This window comes from Suncus etruscus, chromosome 11, assembly GCF_024139225.1.
Source record: "Suncus etruscus isolate mSunEtr1 chromosome 11, mSunEtr1.pri.cur, whole genome shotgun sequence".
NCBI classification, from domain to species: Eukaryota; Metazoa; Chordata; class Mammalia; order Eulipotyphla; family Soricidae; genus Suncus; species Suncus etruscus.
In genome coordinates, this window is record NC_064858.1 from 42,243,321 (window position 1) to 42,259,920 (window position 16,600).

At 35.9% G+C, this 16,600-nt stretch overlaps 1 protein-coding gene across 1 annotated transcript in view; it reads right to left on the reverse strand.

Moving 5' to 3' along the window:
• The window catches only part of CEP290 (centrosomal protein 290), a 99,797-nt gene that overhangs the window by 56,056 nt on the left and 27,141 nt on the right, over positions 1–16,600 (reverse strand). The window contains exons 16-23 of the mRNA XM_049783141.1: positions 10,684–10,784; positions 10,524–10,611; positions 8,780–8,892; positions 7,059–7,143; positions 6,422–6,564; positions 3,693–3,857; positions 3,185–3,334; positions 822–937 (exon numbers count right to left, since the gene is read on the reverse strand). Of these exons, the coding sequence (XP_049639098.1) occupies positions 822–937; positions 3,185–3,334; positions 3,693–3,857; positions 6,422–6,564; positions 7,059–7,143; positions 8,780–8,892; positions 10,524–10,611; positions 10,684–10,784 (961 nt within the window). The remainder of the gene's footprint in view (positions 1–821; positions 938–3,184; positions 3,335–3,692; positions 3,858–6,421; positions 6,565–7,058; positions 7,144–8,779; positions 8,893–10,523; positions 10,612–10,683; positions 10,785–16,600) is intronic.

Here is a 16,600-nt window from a genome sequence, read left to right on the forward strand (position 1 = left end):
CCCAAACTAGTTCTGTAAATCCAATCTTAGTAATCTAATCTGACTTTCACATTTGAATGTAATAAAAATATTGAAAATGTGAACAAATGAAATTGTTAAACTTAAAAGAAGGTATGTGAGACACTGTTACCTAATCAAAAGAGTTTATGGCCACACAGCATGTGTTTGGTATAAGTCATTTATTTATCTGTGTCGCTGACTGGGTTCCTAGGGCTATGAACTGGATAGCTCACTGCCAAATTATGGCTAATGAGTTCTCAGTTTCACCCTCTCAGAGGTTTGGATATTTATTTTAAATGGAAGAGTTCAAAATACCCTACTTTTTCAGTGAGCCTGGTTCTATGTTCTTTGAACTCCACTACCAATTTTCTATAGTAAGAGACATTGATATTTCCTAAAAATGACCTACCTATAATAGGATTGGGATTTCACTTTAGATCTGACAATCACCTTTACCTCTGACCAGGTTCATTTGAATTACTAAAGGGATTATTCTACTGATATAGATAAAATCTCTTAAAAGAGATAAGGGTAAAAATGTACATTTTTATGAAAATATATGAAATAAAGTGAGTGATAACTGATCTGATGCAAACAGCTAACATTCAAAAAATGTTCATATCTAGGCAGTTTTATTTAATTTACTTAAGTTTCCTAACATGAAAAAATAATTACTATGACAGAATTCTACTAATAAGGAAATTAGGATACAAAGAGAAGAGGCAGGTGAAAAAGCTAAAGCATGTAAATTCATTTTTACCTTCCTATTGAGCAATAATATACTATAATTATAAGGTTCTGGTACCATTTTTTTCCTCTACCTTAGGTATTCTTTATACAATAAGCTTTGCTGATGACGGATTACTGCAAATCTTCTGTTATAGTCTTCAAGATGATCTTCTAAAGTCTTAAAATTCTTTTCTTTACATTCTAGTTCCTAACAATTGGTTGAAAAATAAGAATTTAAAAAAGTCCTAGAAAACACTTTTCAATTCAAAGATTAATTCAGAGCTTGACAAGGTATATAGAAAAACATAAAAATAGGTCAGAAAATCTATTAGCAGCACTGATATTTCTATGGAATGTTGAAAAATATTAGCTTAAGGCATATAAATGAAATAAAATGCAAAGAGAATGTAATGTAAAATAGGTCAAGTTATTTTAATATATGTATAGATTTACTATACATACAAATTACTGTAAACTAACTTACCTCTAAGTCACTTAATTTCACATAGCTGTTTGTGAAGCTATTTAACTATGTTTCTACTCAAATTATTCTTTCATATTATTGTCTTTTTTAATTTTTGGTGGAGGTGGATATTTGGACCTTGCCTGGGGTGTTCAGTGCTTACTCCTGATCCTGTGCTCAGATATTACTAATGGAAGTGCTTAAAGGACCATACATACATGGTGCTGGGGATCATACTGTTTTGATCATGTACAAGGTAAGCACTTTAATCCATACTATCTCTTCAGTCACTCCCTACTTATTTCCTTTTCTTTACAAGGGACTTCCCCAGCTGAAGGGAGCAAGGAACACACCAACAGTGCTCATCTGAAGGTGAAATGCTGTGAGGCATGGGACCACCCTAGAGTGCTGAGGGACGGAGGAGGGATGGTAAGTGCCAGGATAAAGCCAAAAAACCTCAGTTCCTCTTGTATGCAAGGTACACACTCCATCCTGTTAAATTCCATATACTCTTTATTTGAAGAGGAAGAAACTAAGACATAGCAGATTAGGTAAGAACTCAATATTTAAAAAAATCATTTACAGGGGCTGGAGCGATGGCGCAGTGATAGGGCATTTGTCTTGCATGCGGAAGGCCCACGATGGACCAGGGTTTGATCCCCTGGCATCCCATATGGTCCCCCAAGCCAGGAGCGCTTTCTGACCACATAGCCAGGTGTAACACCTGAGCGTCACTGGGTGTGGCCCATCCACCCCCAATTCATTTACATCCAGCAATCATTTCTCAAACACACAAAGTTTAGTGTCTTGCCTATATCTCATATTTAGGCAGATCCCATATTTAAGGATAGATCTCTAAGACTTCAATTAACTGTTAGCATCACTCATGTCTATCTTAGGATTGTGAGTTCAGCATCTTTTACTAAAGATAGTTTTCATATTTCAATCACAGCTGTTATTTATTATGGTGCTTCTAAGCATGTTTTGTAAGGAATATTTGTGACATTGTATATATTCTTATTTCAAATGCCATAAAATAAGTATCATTAGGCCATTCATAACCACCAGAATAAATATAGAAAAAAACTGAAAAAGAAAAACAGACAAGCTGTATCATTTATAATTTGCTAATGGGATTAATCAACCTATTAGGAGGAAAGAGAGGGAAAAGATTAAAAAATTTACACTAAAATTTTTTTCAGGACCAGGACCAGAGCAAAACAGTGGGGTGTTTGCCTTGCACGCGACTGACCCGGGAAGAAGCCTGGTTCAATTCCTGGCATCCCATATTGTCTCCCAAGCCTGCCAGGAGCAATTTCTGAGTGCAAAACCAGGAGTAACCCGTGAATGCCACCAGGTATGGCCCAAAAATCAAAACAAAACAAAACAGAAAAGATCTTTATTAGAATATTATGGGTTCTCTTTTGATGAATGGAGAGAGGTATCAGGGTCACACTCAGAGTTGTCAAAAGCTACTGATGGTTTGGTGCTCTGGGAACCATGTGAGGCCAGGGATCAAACTCAAGTTTACTGTATGCAAAGTATGTGTGCTTGGCTTCTCAGCTATCTTTGTGTGGCCTCTTTTGGGGGGGGGGTGTTTAACACATACACACAAATAAGTCTAATCATTTTACTAAAATATTATCATATTTTGCTCACTTTAGTAGTTTTTCCTACCAGAATAAACATGATCATATTTTGAAATGTGACTACCTTATGGTAAGTACATATACATTGTCAGTCATATGGATTTGTCAATTAATTTCACTAATTAAATTGAGAATTAAAATTCATGACTGACATGTAAATGAACAATATGTCAAAATGCTTCTAGTAGAGATGAAGTAAATTGTACTTATTCCTATTTCCTTTAACAAAAAAACATACTAAAGATATCTTGCTGTTGATAGTCTGAGAACTGAAAGCAATGTATGACATGAAATTGATGTATACTTTCAATGATTTTGTTATTCACCTTTAAGTGTTCAGTACCTGTAAGAGATGTATTAAATACTCATTCTGAGAATTAATAATACTGGCACTAGAAGGAGCAATCCCATCAGGCAAGTCCACTCCTTTAAAAACCACATTGGAGCCTTTTGATTGCCGTAAAAGACTGATCTCTTTTTCAAGATGATCTATCTGGAAATAGATAAAAAAAAAAAAAATTATCTCAAATACCCAAATAGTGACCAATTTAAAAGTAGTAACCTAAATTCCTTTTTTATAAAAGGTCTTTAAATTACCATTCCTTGCTAGGAATTAATGCACACTCTAACTTATACTTATAAATATCTACACATAAATTTAAAACATTTCTATTATTTATAAGGTACTAATTTTCCACATAATTTTATAAGAAAAAATAGTTTTGTAAATGATAAAATGACTAATTCAACATTTTAATGAAAAGTTCCTCTAAAGTAGTCATCTAATATAACTGAGATGTTCTATTAACTTACATTCATTAGCATAAGATTTTATTTAATCAAACTCCTACCTTTAAATTTGTTTTTGCCAACTGCTGAGAATAACTGATGGCCTCCTTCCGAGACTCTCTGAGCTCCTGTCTTAATTCTTCATTTCTTCCAGTAAGCTGGTCAACTTGGGCTTTCAAATGCAGACTGGCATCAAAGATTCCTTCTGAATTCTTTGTTTCTATAGTCTAATGTATTTCATATATGCGGGAAAAATTATAAGGAAATTATAAGCACTAAAAACTAAACACTAAAAATAAACAATGTATATTTAAAACTGACAGTTAAGCATTTTAATATTCCTATCTCAGATACAATATGTCAAAGCTATCTCTCAATTTATAACTTTTAATTTATAAGAATAATTTGCATTATAAATAACAAGCATTGGATACTTCATTGTAACTATTAATAATATTTTAGTTAGGGGCCAGAGCTGTGACACAAGCAGTAGGGTGTTTGCCTTGCATACGCTAACCTAGGATGGACCCTGGTTCAATTTCCCAGCGTCCCATATGGTTCCCCAAGCCAGGACAGACTTCTGAGTGCATAGCCAGGAGTGACCCCTGAGCATCAATTGACCCAAAAAGCAAAAATAATAATAATAATGATAATTATTATTATTATTATTATTATTATTATATTTTAGTTAATTTTAATAGACTAAAAAAAAAACTGTATGAGAACAAGATGCCCAGGGCTAGGAAAAAGTACAGTGGGTAGGGCATTTTTTTTGCATATGACCAACCCAAGTTCTAACCAGGCATATCATATGATTCCCATGAACTGCAGGAGTCATTCCTGAGTACAAAACTAGGAGTAACCCTTGAGCATCACTAGATGTGCCCCTCCAAAAACAAACAAAAATGGAAAAAGGATAATTAGTGTTCAAAAATCAATCTCTAGCTGGGATAGTAGCTAAATTTTTTATAGCTTCCTTAGTTCTACAGAATAGGAAATAATGCATCACATGATTTTTTTGTTTGTTTTTGGTTTTTTTTGGGGGGGGCACACCCATTTGATGCTCAGGGGTTACTTCTGGCTAAGCGCTCAGAAATTGCCCCTGGCTTGGGGGGAACCATATGGGATGCCGGAGGATCGAACCCTGGTCCTTCCTTGGCTAGTGCTTGCAAGGCAGACACCTTACCTCTAGCTCCACCTCTCCGGCCCCACATCACATGATTTTTATATAACCAAATAATAAAATTTATATGTAAGCACCTTAACAATATGCAATATCTAAATTTAAAATATGAGCAAAGAAATGGCATAGTAATTATATCTGATTAAGTAATATTTTCAGGGTTTCTTCTCCACACAAATGAAATATGAATAGTTATAATTGCAAAGTACAGGATAAACAAAAATAATCCATCCAATATTAAAATATTATCAAGGAAGCTTTATTGCACCTGATTCTCCAGTGATAGCCTATATAAATATACACTCACTAAATATAGGACTATGTAAGAATTTATTTAGAATGGGCCTGGAGAGATAGCAGAGCGGTGTTTGCCTTGCAAGCAGCCGATCCAGGACCAAAGGTGGTTGGTTCGAATCCCGGTGTCCCATATGGTCCCTCGTGCCTGCCAGGAGCTATTTCTTAGCAGACAGCCAGGAGAACCCCTGAGCACCGCCGGGTGTGGCCCAAAAACCAAAAAAAAAAGAATTTATTTAGAACTTAGAGGACAATTATAAGGGTACAAACTGTTGAATTTACAGATTCAGAAATGAAAGAACAAAAAAAGAAGCAGACAAATCACCTAATTAGAAAGGTAATGTGAGTTTAGTTGTAAGTAGATTTAGAAAAGTCAGCCTTTGCCCTAAAGGAAATCAGAGCATGCCAGGAGGAACAGTAAGTCATACAGAGAAGAAACCAAGATGACAGAGCAGAAGGAGGAGGCACTCTCACAGGCAACAGACCAGTCTACTTAAGTTACTTGTCTTGCTGATACATAACATCATACTGCTTGTCTACATGGCATTTTGTGAAGGTAAAATTTAATTAAATGGTGATTAGGAAAAGTGCAAAATGCCCTGCAGCAACATATCATTAGAGGTATGAAACAGAATTACCTGATCTAAAGTGCCACGACATCTAAAGATTTCTTAGAGGAAGTACTACTAGACCATATGTGAGTCTTAGATAAGACTTATTAGTGAAGAAAAAAAAATATAGCATGGGAGAGAAGAAATAAAAGATATGTATTGGGGCAACAATGGTCCAGGGAATACCAAAGGGTGTCAACTGTAACAGAAGATATAATTTTCAGGGCTATTCATCTTCTTTGAATTTAATTACTAAGCTGAACTTCTCCTGGAGAATAAAGTTTGATCTAAGAATATCAGTAGTAGTTAGGTAGTATCACTTTTGAAAAAAGATGATCACATAAGGAAGTATAAAGAACTAAATCTCCAAAGACAAATCAATATCACCAGAAACAGTAGACAAATACACACACACACACACACACACACAGTGAGAGAGAGAGAGAGAGAGAGAGAGAGAGAGAGAGAGAGAGAGAGAGAGAGAGAGAGAGAGAGAGAAACAGCTCAAATCTGAACTGATGAAAACCAAACAATAAAGAGAAAAGTTTGACTTAAGGATAAAACTACACATTTCATACTACATGGTAAACAATAACACAAATGGTTCAGCATAAAGTACAGAACCAATTGAGAGAATAAGAAATATTTTTAAATAAATAGGGATAATAAAAATATAAAAGCACAAAAATAAAAAATAACTTACATTAACTAGTCTTTCAAGACTAGGGATAATTAGAGATGTTTCTCCTCCTTTAATATCTGGATCTTTCTGCATTTCCTTAACAGCTTGCAATATTTCCTTCATACCTTCTTCAAGTTGCTTATTTTCTTCAACTAATTCTTTTACTAAAAGAACATGTTATCACTGATAAAAATAAATCTTTTTTTCACAATTTACACTGCTTTCTACAGATATTTCATGTATAAGAAAGAACCCATTTGAAAAGTGAAAGTGCTAGTATAAGTACCTCAGATTTCAAACTATAAATCTAACATGTGAATTAAAACTACTACTATTACTATTATTACTACTACTGCTACTACAATAAATATGTACACAGATATAACTCCAAGCTAAAAGAAATAAATTATAAGCATACTTACACCTCACTTTATAACAAATATTTTATTTTGTTTTTCTTTCTTTACTTTTATCAAAGCAAAATGTTCAGATTAACAACATCCTCTGATAATGAATATAGCAAAAAAATGAATATATAGATAAGAAAAACTAAAGTCCATACATTATGGGAGCAATTAAGGCTAAAATGGCTAAAACATGAGACCTTAGCGGTCCAACATTTTCAATACAAGAAAAACAGACAAACAAGATAACTTACATTTATTTTGAAATTTGACAATTACTGTTTTACTTCTTTCTAAATCTCTTTCCTTTTCAATTAGTTCTCTTGAAAGAAACTCATTCTGTAAAATAAAAACAAAGGTAGAGAGTAAAACAGATTTCTCTTACAAAATATTGCAATACTTTATGATGGTTAAAGAGCAATAGTACAGCAAGAACGGCACTTGCCTTGCCTATAGCCAACTCAGGTTTGATCTCTGGATCCCTGAATACCACCAGGGGTAATTTTTGAGCTCAGAGCCAGGAGTAAACCCTGAACATTGTATATGTGCCCCCCTCACAAGTTTACTCTCTTGAGAAACATCCCCCAAATAAGCCAGAAACATAGCAGCCATCATAAAAAAAAATTAACTACCTACACAAGAAAAGGCAAACAGTTATAATAATAAAAGTGTTTTTGGGGGTTTTCTGTCTGAACCACAGTCCTCTACTTAGTAATGGGCAACCTTTATTTACACTACCTGTTCTGTCTGGTTTCTAGGATGTTCAAGTTCTATTTCTGCGTTTCTAATCTGTGCTTCTCTGATCAATAAATCTTAGGCCATGTCATCATTCTAAGGAAACATTTCATAAGTGTAGATCAATAAGTTATATAAAATGTGTTGCATTTTTATATTTAATAATAGTGTCAAATCAGTATGAGTGGTAAAATAAATTCATATTAAATTACTAATAGAACTTTGCTAGAAAATTCACACAAAAGAATTAAAATATGATCTTAAAAAATATTTGCAGAAAAGCTCACCAGAGATATAAGAAATACTATTTTTCACCATACCTGTTCTATAAGATTTTGATGTGGAGCTATCTGAGATAATTTTGATTGTGCAGTGATATGCACATTGTCCGAAAGATCAGCTTCAAGTTTCCTTTCTAGAACCTCTGATTGTAAAGTGACTGCACATTTTCTTCTATCTTCTTGATAATTGGTATCTGTATCATTTATTTGTTTATGAAACTTTTCAACTTGTGATACTACTTTTGATTTATCCATGTCACCTCTATCATCATGAATTTGTTGCCAATACAGGGCAGATTTCTGCCAAAGAGATAATTTCTGCATTAAGTCTGATGCTGCAGGTAACGTTTGTAAAGATGAGTTGCTTTTTTGTGTGAAACTAATCTTCTTACGTGCCTGATGACTTTTTGATCTTTTCTCCATTGAGTCAACAGAAAGAGAATATAAGTAGTCACATATTTCTTCATAATTGTCCTTACTCAAGATATTAACTAATGATTCTAGATTTCTTAAAGACTGTAGACAGGGTGCTTTAAAAATCTCTCTTACTGTAATACTTTCTGGTGATAAGTTATTTTCTTGCACTTGAGCATCTGAAGAATATCTATTTAAAGAGGTGAAAGGATCCACTTTTCCATCTACACTATAATGAGCATTAGATAATATTCTGGATGACTCTACAGCCATATATTTTCCTGGCTCACTCTGATATGACTGTGGAATACTGGGTGATGGAGTCCTATGCAGAAGCTCTCTTTTTTCTGAAGTCCTAATCTGTATTCAGAGTAAATAATATCTGATTAATCAATCTATGGAATAATAGGCTATTTAAAATAAGAAAAAATATTTTTATTTCACAGGTATAAGATGTTTCAAATGAAATATTGGAGGCAAAAAAGAAAGCACCGATAGCATTTTTCTTTTCTATTCTCTTGCCATAGGAATACTTTGCTACATACCTTTGACTGTGTTTCATTCACATTTTTGAGATTCACAGAATCAATTTTTCTTTCTCCTAGTCTATGCTCTTGAGAAAAGTCTTCAGTTAGGTTCTGATGCTCATCAGTTAGCCCTACAATAAAAAAATTTACATTCATAAACTGAAATATAACTTTCTTATATTTAATAGTTTATTTAAAAGCTAGAAAATGGGGCCAGAGTGATAGTACAGTGGTAGGGTGTTTGCCTTGCACGTGGCTGACCCAAGACAGACCTCAATTGGGTCCCCGGTGTTCCCAAGCCAGGAACGATTTCTGAAGTATGTCACTGGGTAAAGCCCAAACACCCAGAAAAAAAAAAAAAAAGGCACAGGGGCCAGAGCGGTGGTACAAGTGGTAAGGCATTTGCCTTGCACATGCAAACCTAGAATGGACCGAGGTTCACCATGAACATCACCAAGTGTGGCCCAACCCCCCAAAAAGCTAGAATTAAGGGGTCTGTGTATAACACAGCGAATAGGGTGTTTGCCTTGCATGTGGCCAACCTGAAATGGATCCCTGGCATCCCATATGACCCCCGAGCACCATCAGAAATGACTCCTGAGCACAGATCCAGGAGTAACCCTTGAACATGCCAGGTATGACCCAAAACCAAACCAAACCAAACCAACCTAGAATCAAGGCCAGAAAGATAGCATAATTGGAAGGGCGCTTGCCTTGGACATAGCTAACCACCTGGGTTAATCTCTGGCATCCTACATGGTCCTACAGACACTGCCAGAAGTAATTCCTGAGTGCAGAGGCAGGAGTAACCCCTAAGCTGGGTATGGCCAAAAAAGTAAGTAAGTCAATAAATAAATAAATAAAAATCAAGAATAAATTCAAATATGAGGGCTTCTGAAATCCTTTTCATATATAATATATAATGCCCTGCACATATCTGACCTGGGTTCAATCCCTGGTACCCCATATAGTTCCCCAAGTCCCTCCAATTGTGATCCCTCAGCACAAATCCAGAAGTAAGCCCTGAGCAGTGCCAGGTACAGAGCCCTCTAACAAACAAGAACTACAAATAAATTAAAACCAAAAAGTCACCAAATCGACAACCCAAAAAAAAAGTACAATAACTTTTATAAAAATCAATTTTCTTTTTAACATAATATTAATTTTTAAAATGCTAACTTTTATTTAACAAATCACTAAAAAAATATATTAGCAACAAAAATTATTTTCATGATTATAACATTGCTGATATCTACAAATTAAGACTATACCACTAATTTTCCAACGTCATAATTCTGAGTTTTGTATGCTTTGTTTACATGTTTCATTTTACTTGGTTATTTTTATGTTTCAGATTTAGAACTATTTCCAACCAGGGAGCTAGAGTGAGTACAGGTAAAGGTGTGACCCACGTTCAATTTTCAACATCTTATATTGTCTCTTGAGCACTGTTAGGAGTATCCCATGAGCACTGCTGGGTAGAGCTCCAAATATCAAAAGAACTATATCTAGTAAAACATATATTTTTTCATTAGGGCTTATTTCATCAGTAAAATTTAATCAGTGTCTAATAATACAATAATAATATTTCTGACAGAAAATTTCAAATGCAAATAATTTATTTCTCAATGATTTGGTGTGTGTGTGTGTGTGTGTGTGTGTGTGTGTGTGTGTGTGTGTGTGTGTAAGGGACTGAATCAGGTACACACATGCAAAACATGTATATTACCAATGAATTAAGATGGAGAAGAATTGAGAATACCTGAAGCTGCATTTCTTCTTCCTTTCTCTTGTGCCATTTGGCGAATCTTTCTTTTCAAATCAAGTCGTTCTTCCTCTAGACTTTCAATCTATGAAGAACAAAAGATTATTATTTCTTTTTAGTTCAATTTGAAAAGTAACTCATAAAGTACAGTACTTGCCTCTTTCAAAAGAACTTGGTTTTCAGCTCTATATTGTTGCTGTTTTAAGCTTTTACTGTTTCTGAATTCAGTTAAATCAATCATTGTCTTCGGTTCAAGACCTAAAATGAAAAGCAATATAATTTAAACCTTATCTACATGAAAGCATTATCAAAACTTCATATAGTAATTATTTCTCAAAACTCTATTGTTATAATTTAATGAGCCAACATTTCTTCAGTATCACTGAAAACAGTGGGGTACTTTTTTGTACAATGATTTTCCATATATTTTATCTAGAACCTCACAAATTAAAATTTCATCATAGAAACCCAGACATAGTGCATTGGCTTATGGCACAGCAAATAGAAGATCCAAAGTTCAAACCCTTCCTGGTGCTCCTAAGCACCGACACAAGTGACAGCCTTGCTGTTATGAATCCCCAGTGAGAAAGGACTGGGAAAAGGCTCAGTAAAAATATAAAAGTTCCTAGGCCAAATGGGAGGTTTTCCCTGGAACCAAGTAGTTCTAGGGCAATGCTGCCTGTCCTTGATCTTGGATCGCTAGAAAGGAAACAAAAAAGAGCCATTTCAATTGACAGAAGAAATTCTGAAAACAAAACTATTAAGATTCGTCTTCTCTATACTGGCCTGCCAAAGAGAAACTAAATTAACAACAGAAGTGTTGGGATAAAACAGACTATTCAAGTTCCATTTTTAAGTAAGCAGTACATATAATATAGTATTTCTTTATTTGGGGTTTATTGTTAGGATACAGAACACAAACCTAAATAAGGTATTTCATACATATGTCCAAAAGGCACAGGAAAAAATGCTCCACATCATTAATTATCAGGGAGATGCAAATCAAAACAACTATGAGGTACCACCTCACGCCACATCACAAAGACCAAAGAATAATAATGCTGGCGAGGATGTGGTGAGAAAGGACCTTTATTCACTGCTGCTGTTGATAATGCCATCTACCCCAGCCCTTATGGAAAACAATATGGAGATTCCTCAAAAAACTGGAAATTGAGCTCCCATATGAACCAGCTATACTACTCCTAGGGATATACCCTAGGAACACAAAAATACAATACAAAAACCCCTTCTTCACACCTGTATTCATCGCAGCAAAATTTGCAATATCCATACTCTGTAAACAACCTAGATGCCCTTCAATAGATGAATGGCTAAAGAAACTGTAGTACATATACACAATAAAATATTATGCAGCCATCAGGAGAGATGAAGTCATGAAATTTTCCTACCATGGATGTACATGGAATCTATTATGCTGAGTGAAATAAGTCAGAGGGAGAGCGAGCGATACAGAATAGTATCACTTATCTATGGGTTTTAAGAAAAATAAAAGACATTATTGTAATAATGCCCAGAGATGAGGGCTAGAAGGACTGGCTCTCAATATGAAGCTCACCTTAAGGAGGGGTGAGTGCAGTTAGAACATTAACAACTACCATGACAATGTTAATGTGTGAGAGAAGTAGAACGCCTGTGTCGAATACAGGCAGGGGTGTGAGTGGAGGGATATGGGGTGAATTGGTGATGGAAATGTTGCACTGGTGAATGGGGGGGGGGTGTTCTTTTTGTGACCAAAACTCAACTACAGTTATGTTTGTAAACACAGTGTTTAAATAAAAAAAATGTAAAGAATATACTTTTCCACAATACTAAATAAGGTATTTCATATAGTACCAGGAATTAACATCAATATGAATTATACTGTTATCAGAAGTTTGAAGCTCCAAATATGTTTGTCTCTGAACTTCTATTACTGAGAAGCTGTGTCTGAAAACCAAATATCAATATTATCTCTAGTAGTAGTTTAAAACTTTTGTGATGGCAATGTTGCATTGGTGAAGGGGGGTGTTCTTTATATGACTGAAACCCAGTTACAATCATGTTTGTTATTAAATTGTATAAAGACATACATAAAAAATTAAAAAAAGAATAATCACCACAATTAGAGAATATCGACACCGGCCCAGTGGGGCTCAGCTGTGAAAGACTGTGAGTGTGACCTGTCTATGTCTGTCTACTGTCCTCTTGCGTGAAACTCTTACGAGTGGGGCAAAAAGAGGCTCAGAGGAGCACGGCCGCTCCGCTTCGCTACGCGGCCGTGCACTCTTTCTAAGGAAAGAACTCCATTGCAACAAGAAGGAAAAATCACACTAAGAACGGCGCTATATCACAGAAGCAAACATTTCTCTCTGGACTGTCTTCTCTGTTGCATGCTCGGGCCTAAGATTTGACCCAGTGTGAGGCTTCATCCACGGAGGACTCCCCTCCCTTAGAGGCAAGTCAGCCCATCCAGAAAGGGAGGAGCCAGAGGAGTGTGCTGCCTACATCATATAGACAATGAATACCACTACAACACGTAGAAAAACCCACAATACAAGTGTGACATTGGGGAAACAACGCAGGCCAGCATCAGACATAGAGAATGAAGATGACAATTCTGAGGACCAGATAATGACTGAACAACTAATCAACCTCTCAGATAAGGACTTTAGACTAGCAATATGGAAGGTGCTCAACAGACTCCAAGAAACCATGGATCGAGTTGAACAGAACACTAATAAGAACCAAGAAAATATGAAGGCAGAAATGACAAAACTCCAAACTGAAATAACATGTCAACTAACAGGACTGAAAAAGTCAGTAAACGAAGTGAATGACAAAATGGATAAGCTCTGGGACAGGGTATCAGAAGCTGAGAATAGACTTGGTGCTGTGGAAGATGAGATACATAACAATTCCATACAGCAGGAGAGATTGGACAAAAAACTTAAAACAAATGAGCAGACAATGGAAAAATTAGTCAAAGAATGGGAACAGACGAAAATAGAAGTCTATGATAAGATCAACAGAAACAACTTAAGAATCATTGGAGTCCCAGAGACCCAGGAAGAAAATTTCCAGGAAGAATCAATGGTCAAGAACATCATTAAAGAGAAACTTCCAGAGCTAAAGAATATATGTGATCAAATCCTGCATGCCCGAAGAGTACCAACCAAAAGAGACCCCAGAAAAACCACCCCAAGACACATCCTAGTCACAATGACAAATCCCACAGATAGAGACAGAATTCTGAAAACAGCAAGATCAAAAGGGGAAATCATGTTCAAGCAAGCTTCCCTGAGATTTACAGCAGACCTGTCACCAGAAACGCTCAATGCCAGAAAGCAGTGGTGGGATATTGTGACAAGACTGAATGAAATGAATGCTTCACCCAGAATACTATACCCAGCAAAACTCACTTTCCGGTTTGATGGAAGAATACATGGTTTCACAGACAAAAAACAGCTCAGAAACTTCACAGACACAAAACCAGTCTTAAGAGAAAAACTGAAAGACCTAATCTAAGACAAGACTACCCAAAAGACACACCAAATTTTGAAATAAAGATGGCGTTAAATCCCAGGACAATTCTTTCTCTCAACGTCAATGGACTAAATGCACCAGTTAAGAGACACAGAGTGGCTAACTGGATCAAAAAACTCAATCCAACCTTCTGCTGCCTACAAGAAACGCACCTGAATAGTCAGAACAAACATAGACTCAAAATAAAAGGCTGGAGAAAAGTTCTCCAAGCAAACAACACCCATAAAAAAGCTGGAGTGGCCATACTAATATCAGATAATGCAAACTTTATACTCAGGAAGGTTGTAAGGGACAAAGACGGACATTTTATATTAATCAAGGGGTAGGTAGAGCAGGAAGAATTCACTCTCCTAAACATATATGCACCGAATGAGGGGCCAGCAAAATATTTAATACAACTGTTGACAAATCTGAAAAATAATATCAACAACAACACAATAATTGTGGGGGACCTTAACACGGCTTTGTCAACACTGGACAGGTCAACCAGACTGAAACCCAACAAGAATATACTAGACCTGAGGAGAGAAATGGAAGAAAGAGGCCTAGTGGATATATATAGGACACTCCATCCCCAGAAACCTGGATACACATTCTTCTCCAATGTACATGGGACATTCTCCAGGATAGACTACATGCTGGCACATAAAACATACCTCCATAAGATCAAGAGGATAGAAATTTTGCAGACTACCTTCGCTGACCACAAGGCTCTGAAATTATTTGTGAACTCCAAAGGGACTCAGAAGAAACACTTTAACACCTGGAAGTTAAACAGCCTCATGCTCAATAACCAGTGGGTCCGAGATGAAATCAAGGAGGAAATAAAAAGGTTCCTGGAAACAAATGACAATAAAGACACAAACTCTCAGAACTTATGGGACACAGCAAAAGCAGTACTGAGAGGAAAATTTATAGCTTTGCAAGTACACATCAGGAAGGAAGAAGGAGCTTACCTGAGTAGCTTAATGACACAGCTAATAGAACTAGAAAATGCTCAACAAAAGGACCCAAGAATAGGAAGACAGAAGGAAATAACAAAGCTGAGAGCAGAAATCAACGAAGTGGAAACTCACAAAACAATCCGAAAGATCAACGAAAGCAGAAGTTGGTTCTTTGAAAAAATAAACAAGATTGATAGACCACTGGCAAACCTAACAAAGAAAGAGAGAGAGAGAAACTTGATAACTCGTATCAGGAATGAAAAAGGAGAGATCACTACTGATATGACAGAGATTCAAAGGGTAATCAGAAACTACTTTGAAAAACTCTACGCCACTAAAAATGAGAACCTGGAAGAAATGGATAAATTCTTGGACTCTTATAATCTTCCACGGTTGAAGGAAGAGGATGTAGCATATCTAAACACCCCCATCACCATTGATGAAATTAAAACAGTAATCAAATGTCTGCCGAAAAACAAAAGCCCAGGTCCAGATGGATTCACTAATGAATTCTATCAAACTTTCCAAGAGGAACTACTGCCAATCTTGGCAAGACTCTTTCATGAAATTGAACAAACAGAAACACTTCCAAATAGCTTTTATGAAGCCAACATCACCTTGATACCTAAACCAGACAGAGACGCTACCAAAAAAGAAAATTACAGACTAATATCACTGATGAATGCAGATGCAAAGATCCTCAACAAAATCCTGGCAAATAGGATTCAATGCCTCGTTAAGAAGATCATCCACTACGATCAAGTAGGTTTCATCCCAGGAATGCAAGGCTGGTTTAACATCCGTAAATCTATCAACATAATACACAACATCAATAACAAGAAAAATAAAAACCACATGATCATATCAATAGATGCAGAGAAAGCATTTGATAAGGTCCAACACCCATTCTTGATCAAAACTCTCAGCAAGATGGGAATGGAGGGAACCTTTCTCAATATAGTGAAGGCCATCTACCACAAGCCAGTGGCAAATATTATCCTCAATGGAGAAAAACTGAAAGCCTTCCCTCTAAATTCTGGCACAAGACAAGGCTGTCCTCTCTCACCACTCCTATTCAACATAGCACTGGAAGTACTTGCTATAGCGATTAGGCAAGAAAAGGATATCAAGGGAATCCAGATAGGAAAGGAAGAAGTCAAGCTCTCACTGTTTGCAGATGACATGATACTCTACTTAGAAAACCCTAAAGACTCTATCAAAAAGCTTCTAGAAACAATAGACTCATATAGCAAGGTGGCAGGCTACAAAATTAACACACAAAAATCAATGGCCTTTCTATATACCAATAGTAATAAGGATGAAATGGACATTAAGAAAACAACCCCATTCACAATAGTACCACACAAACTCAAATATCTTGGAATCAACTTGACTAAAAATGTGAAGGACCTATACAAAGAAAACTATAAAACTCTGCTCCAAGAAATAAGAGAGGACACACGGAAATGGAAACACATACACTGCTCATGGATTGGCAGGATTAACATCATCAAAATGTCAATACTCCCCAAGGCATTATACAGATTTAATGCCATCCCTCTAAAGATACCCATGACATTCTTCAAA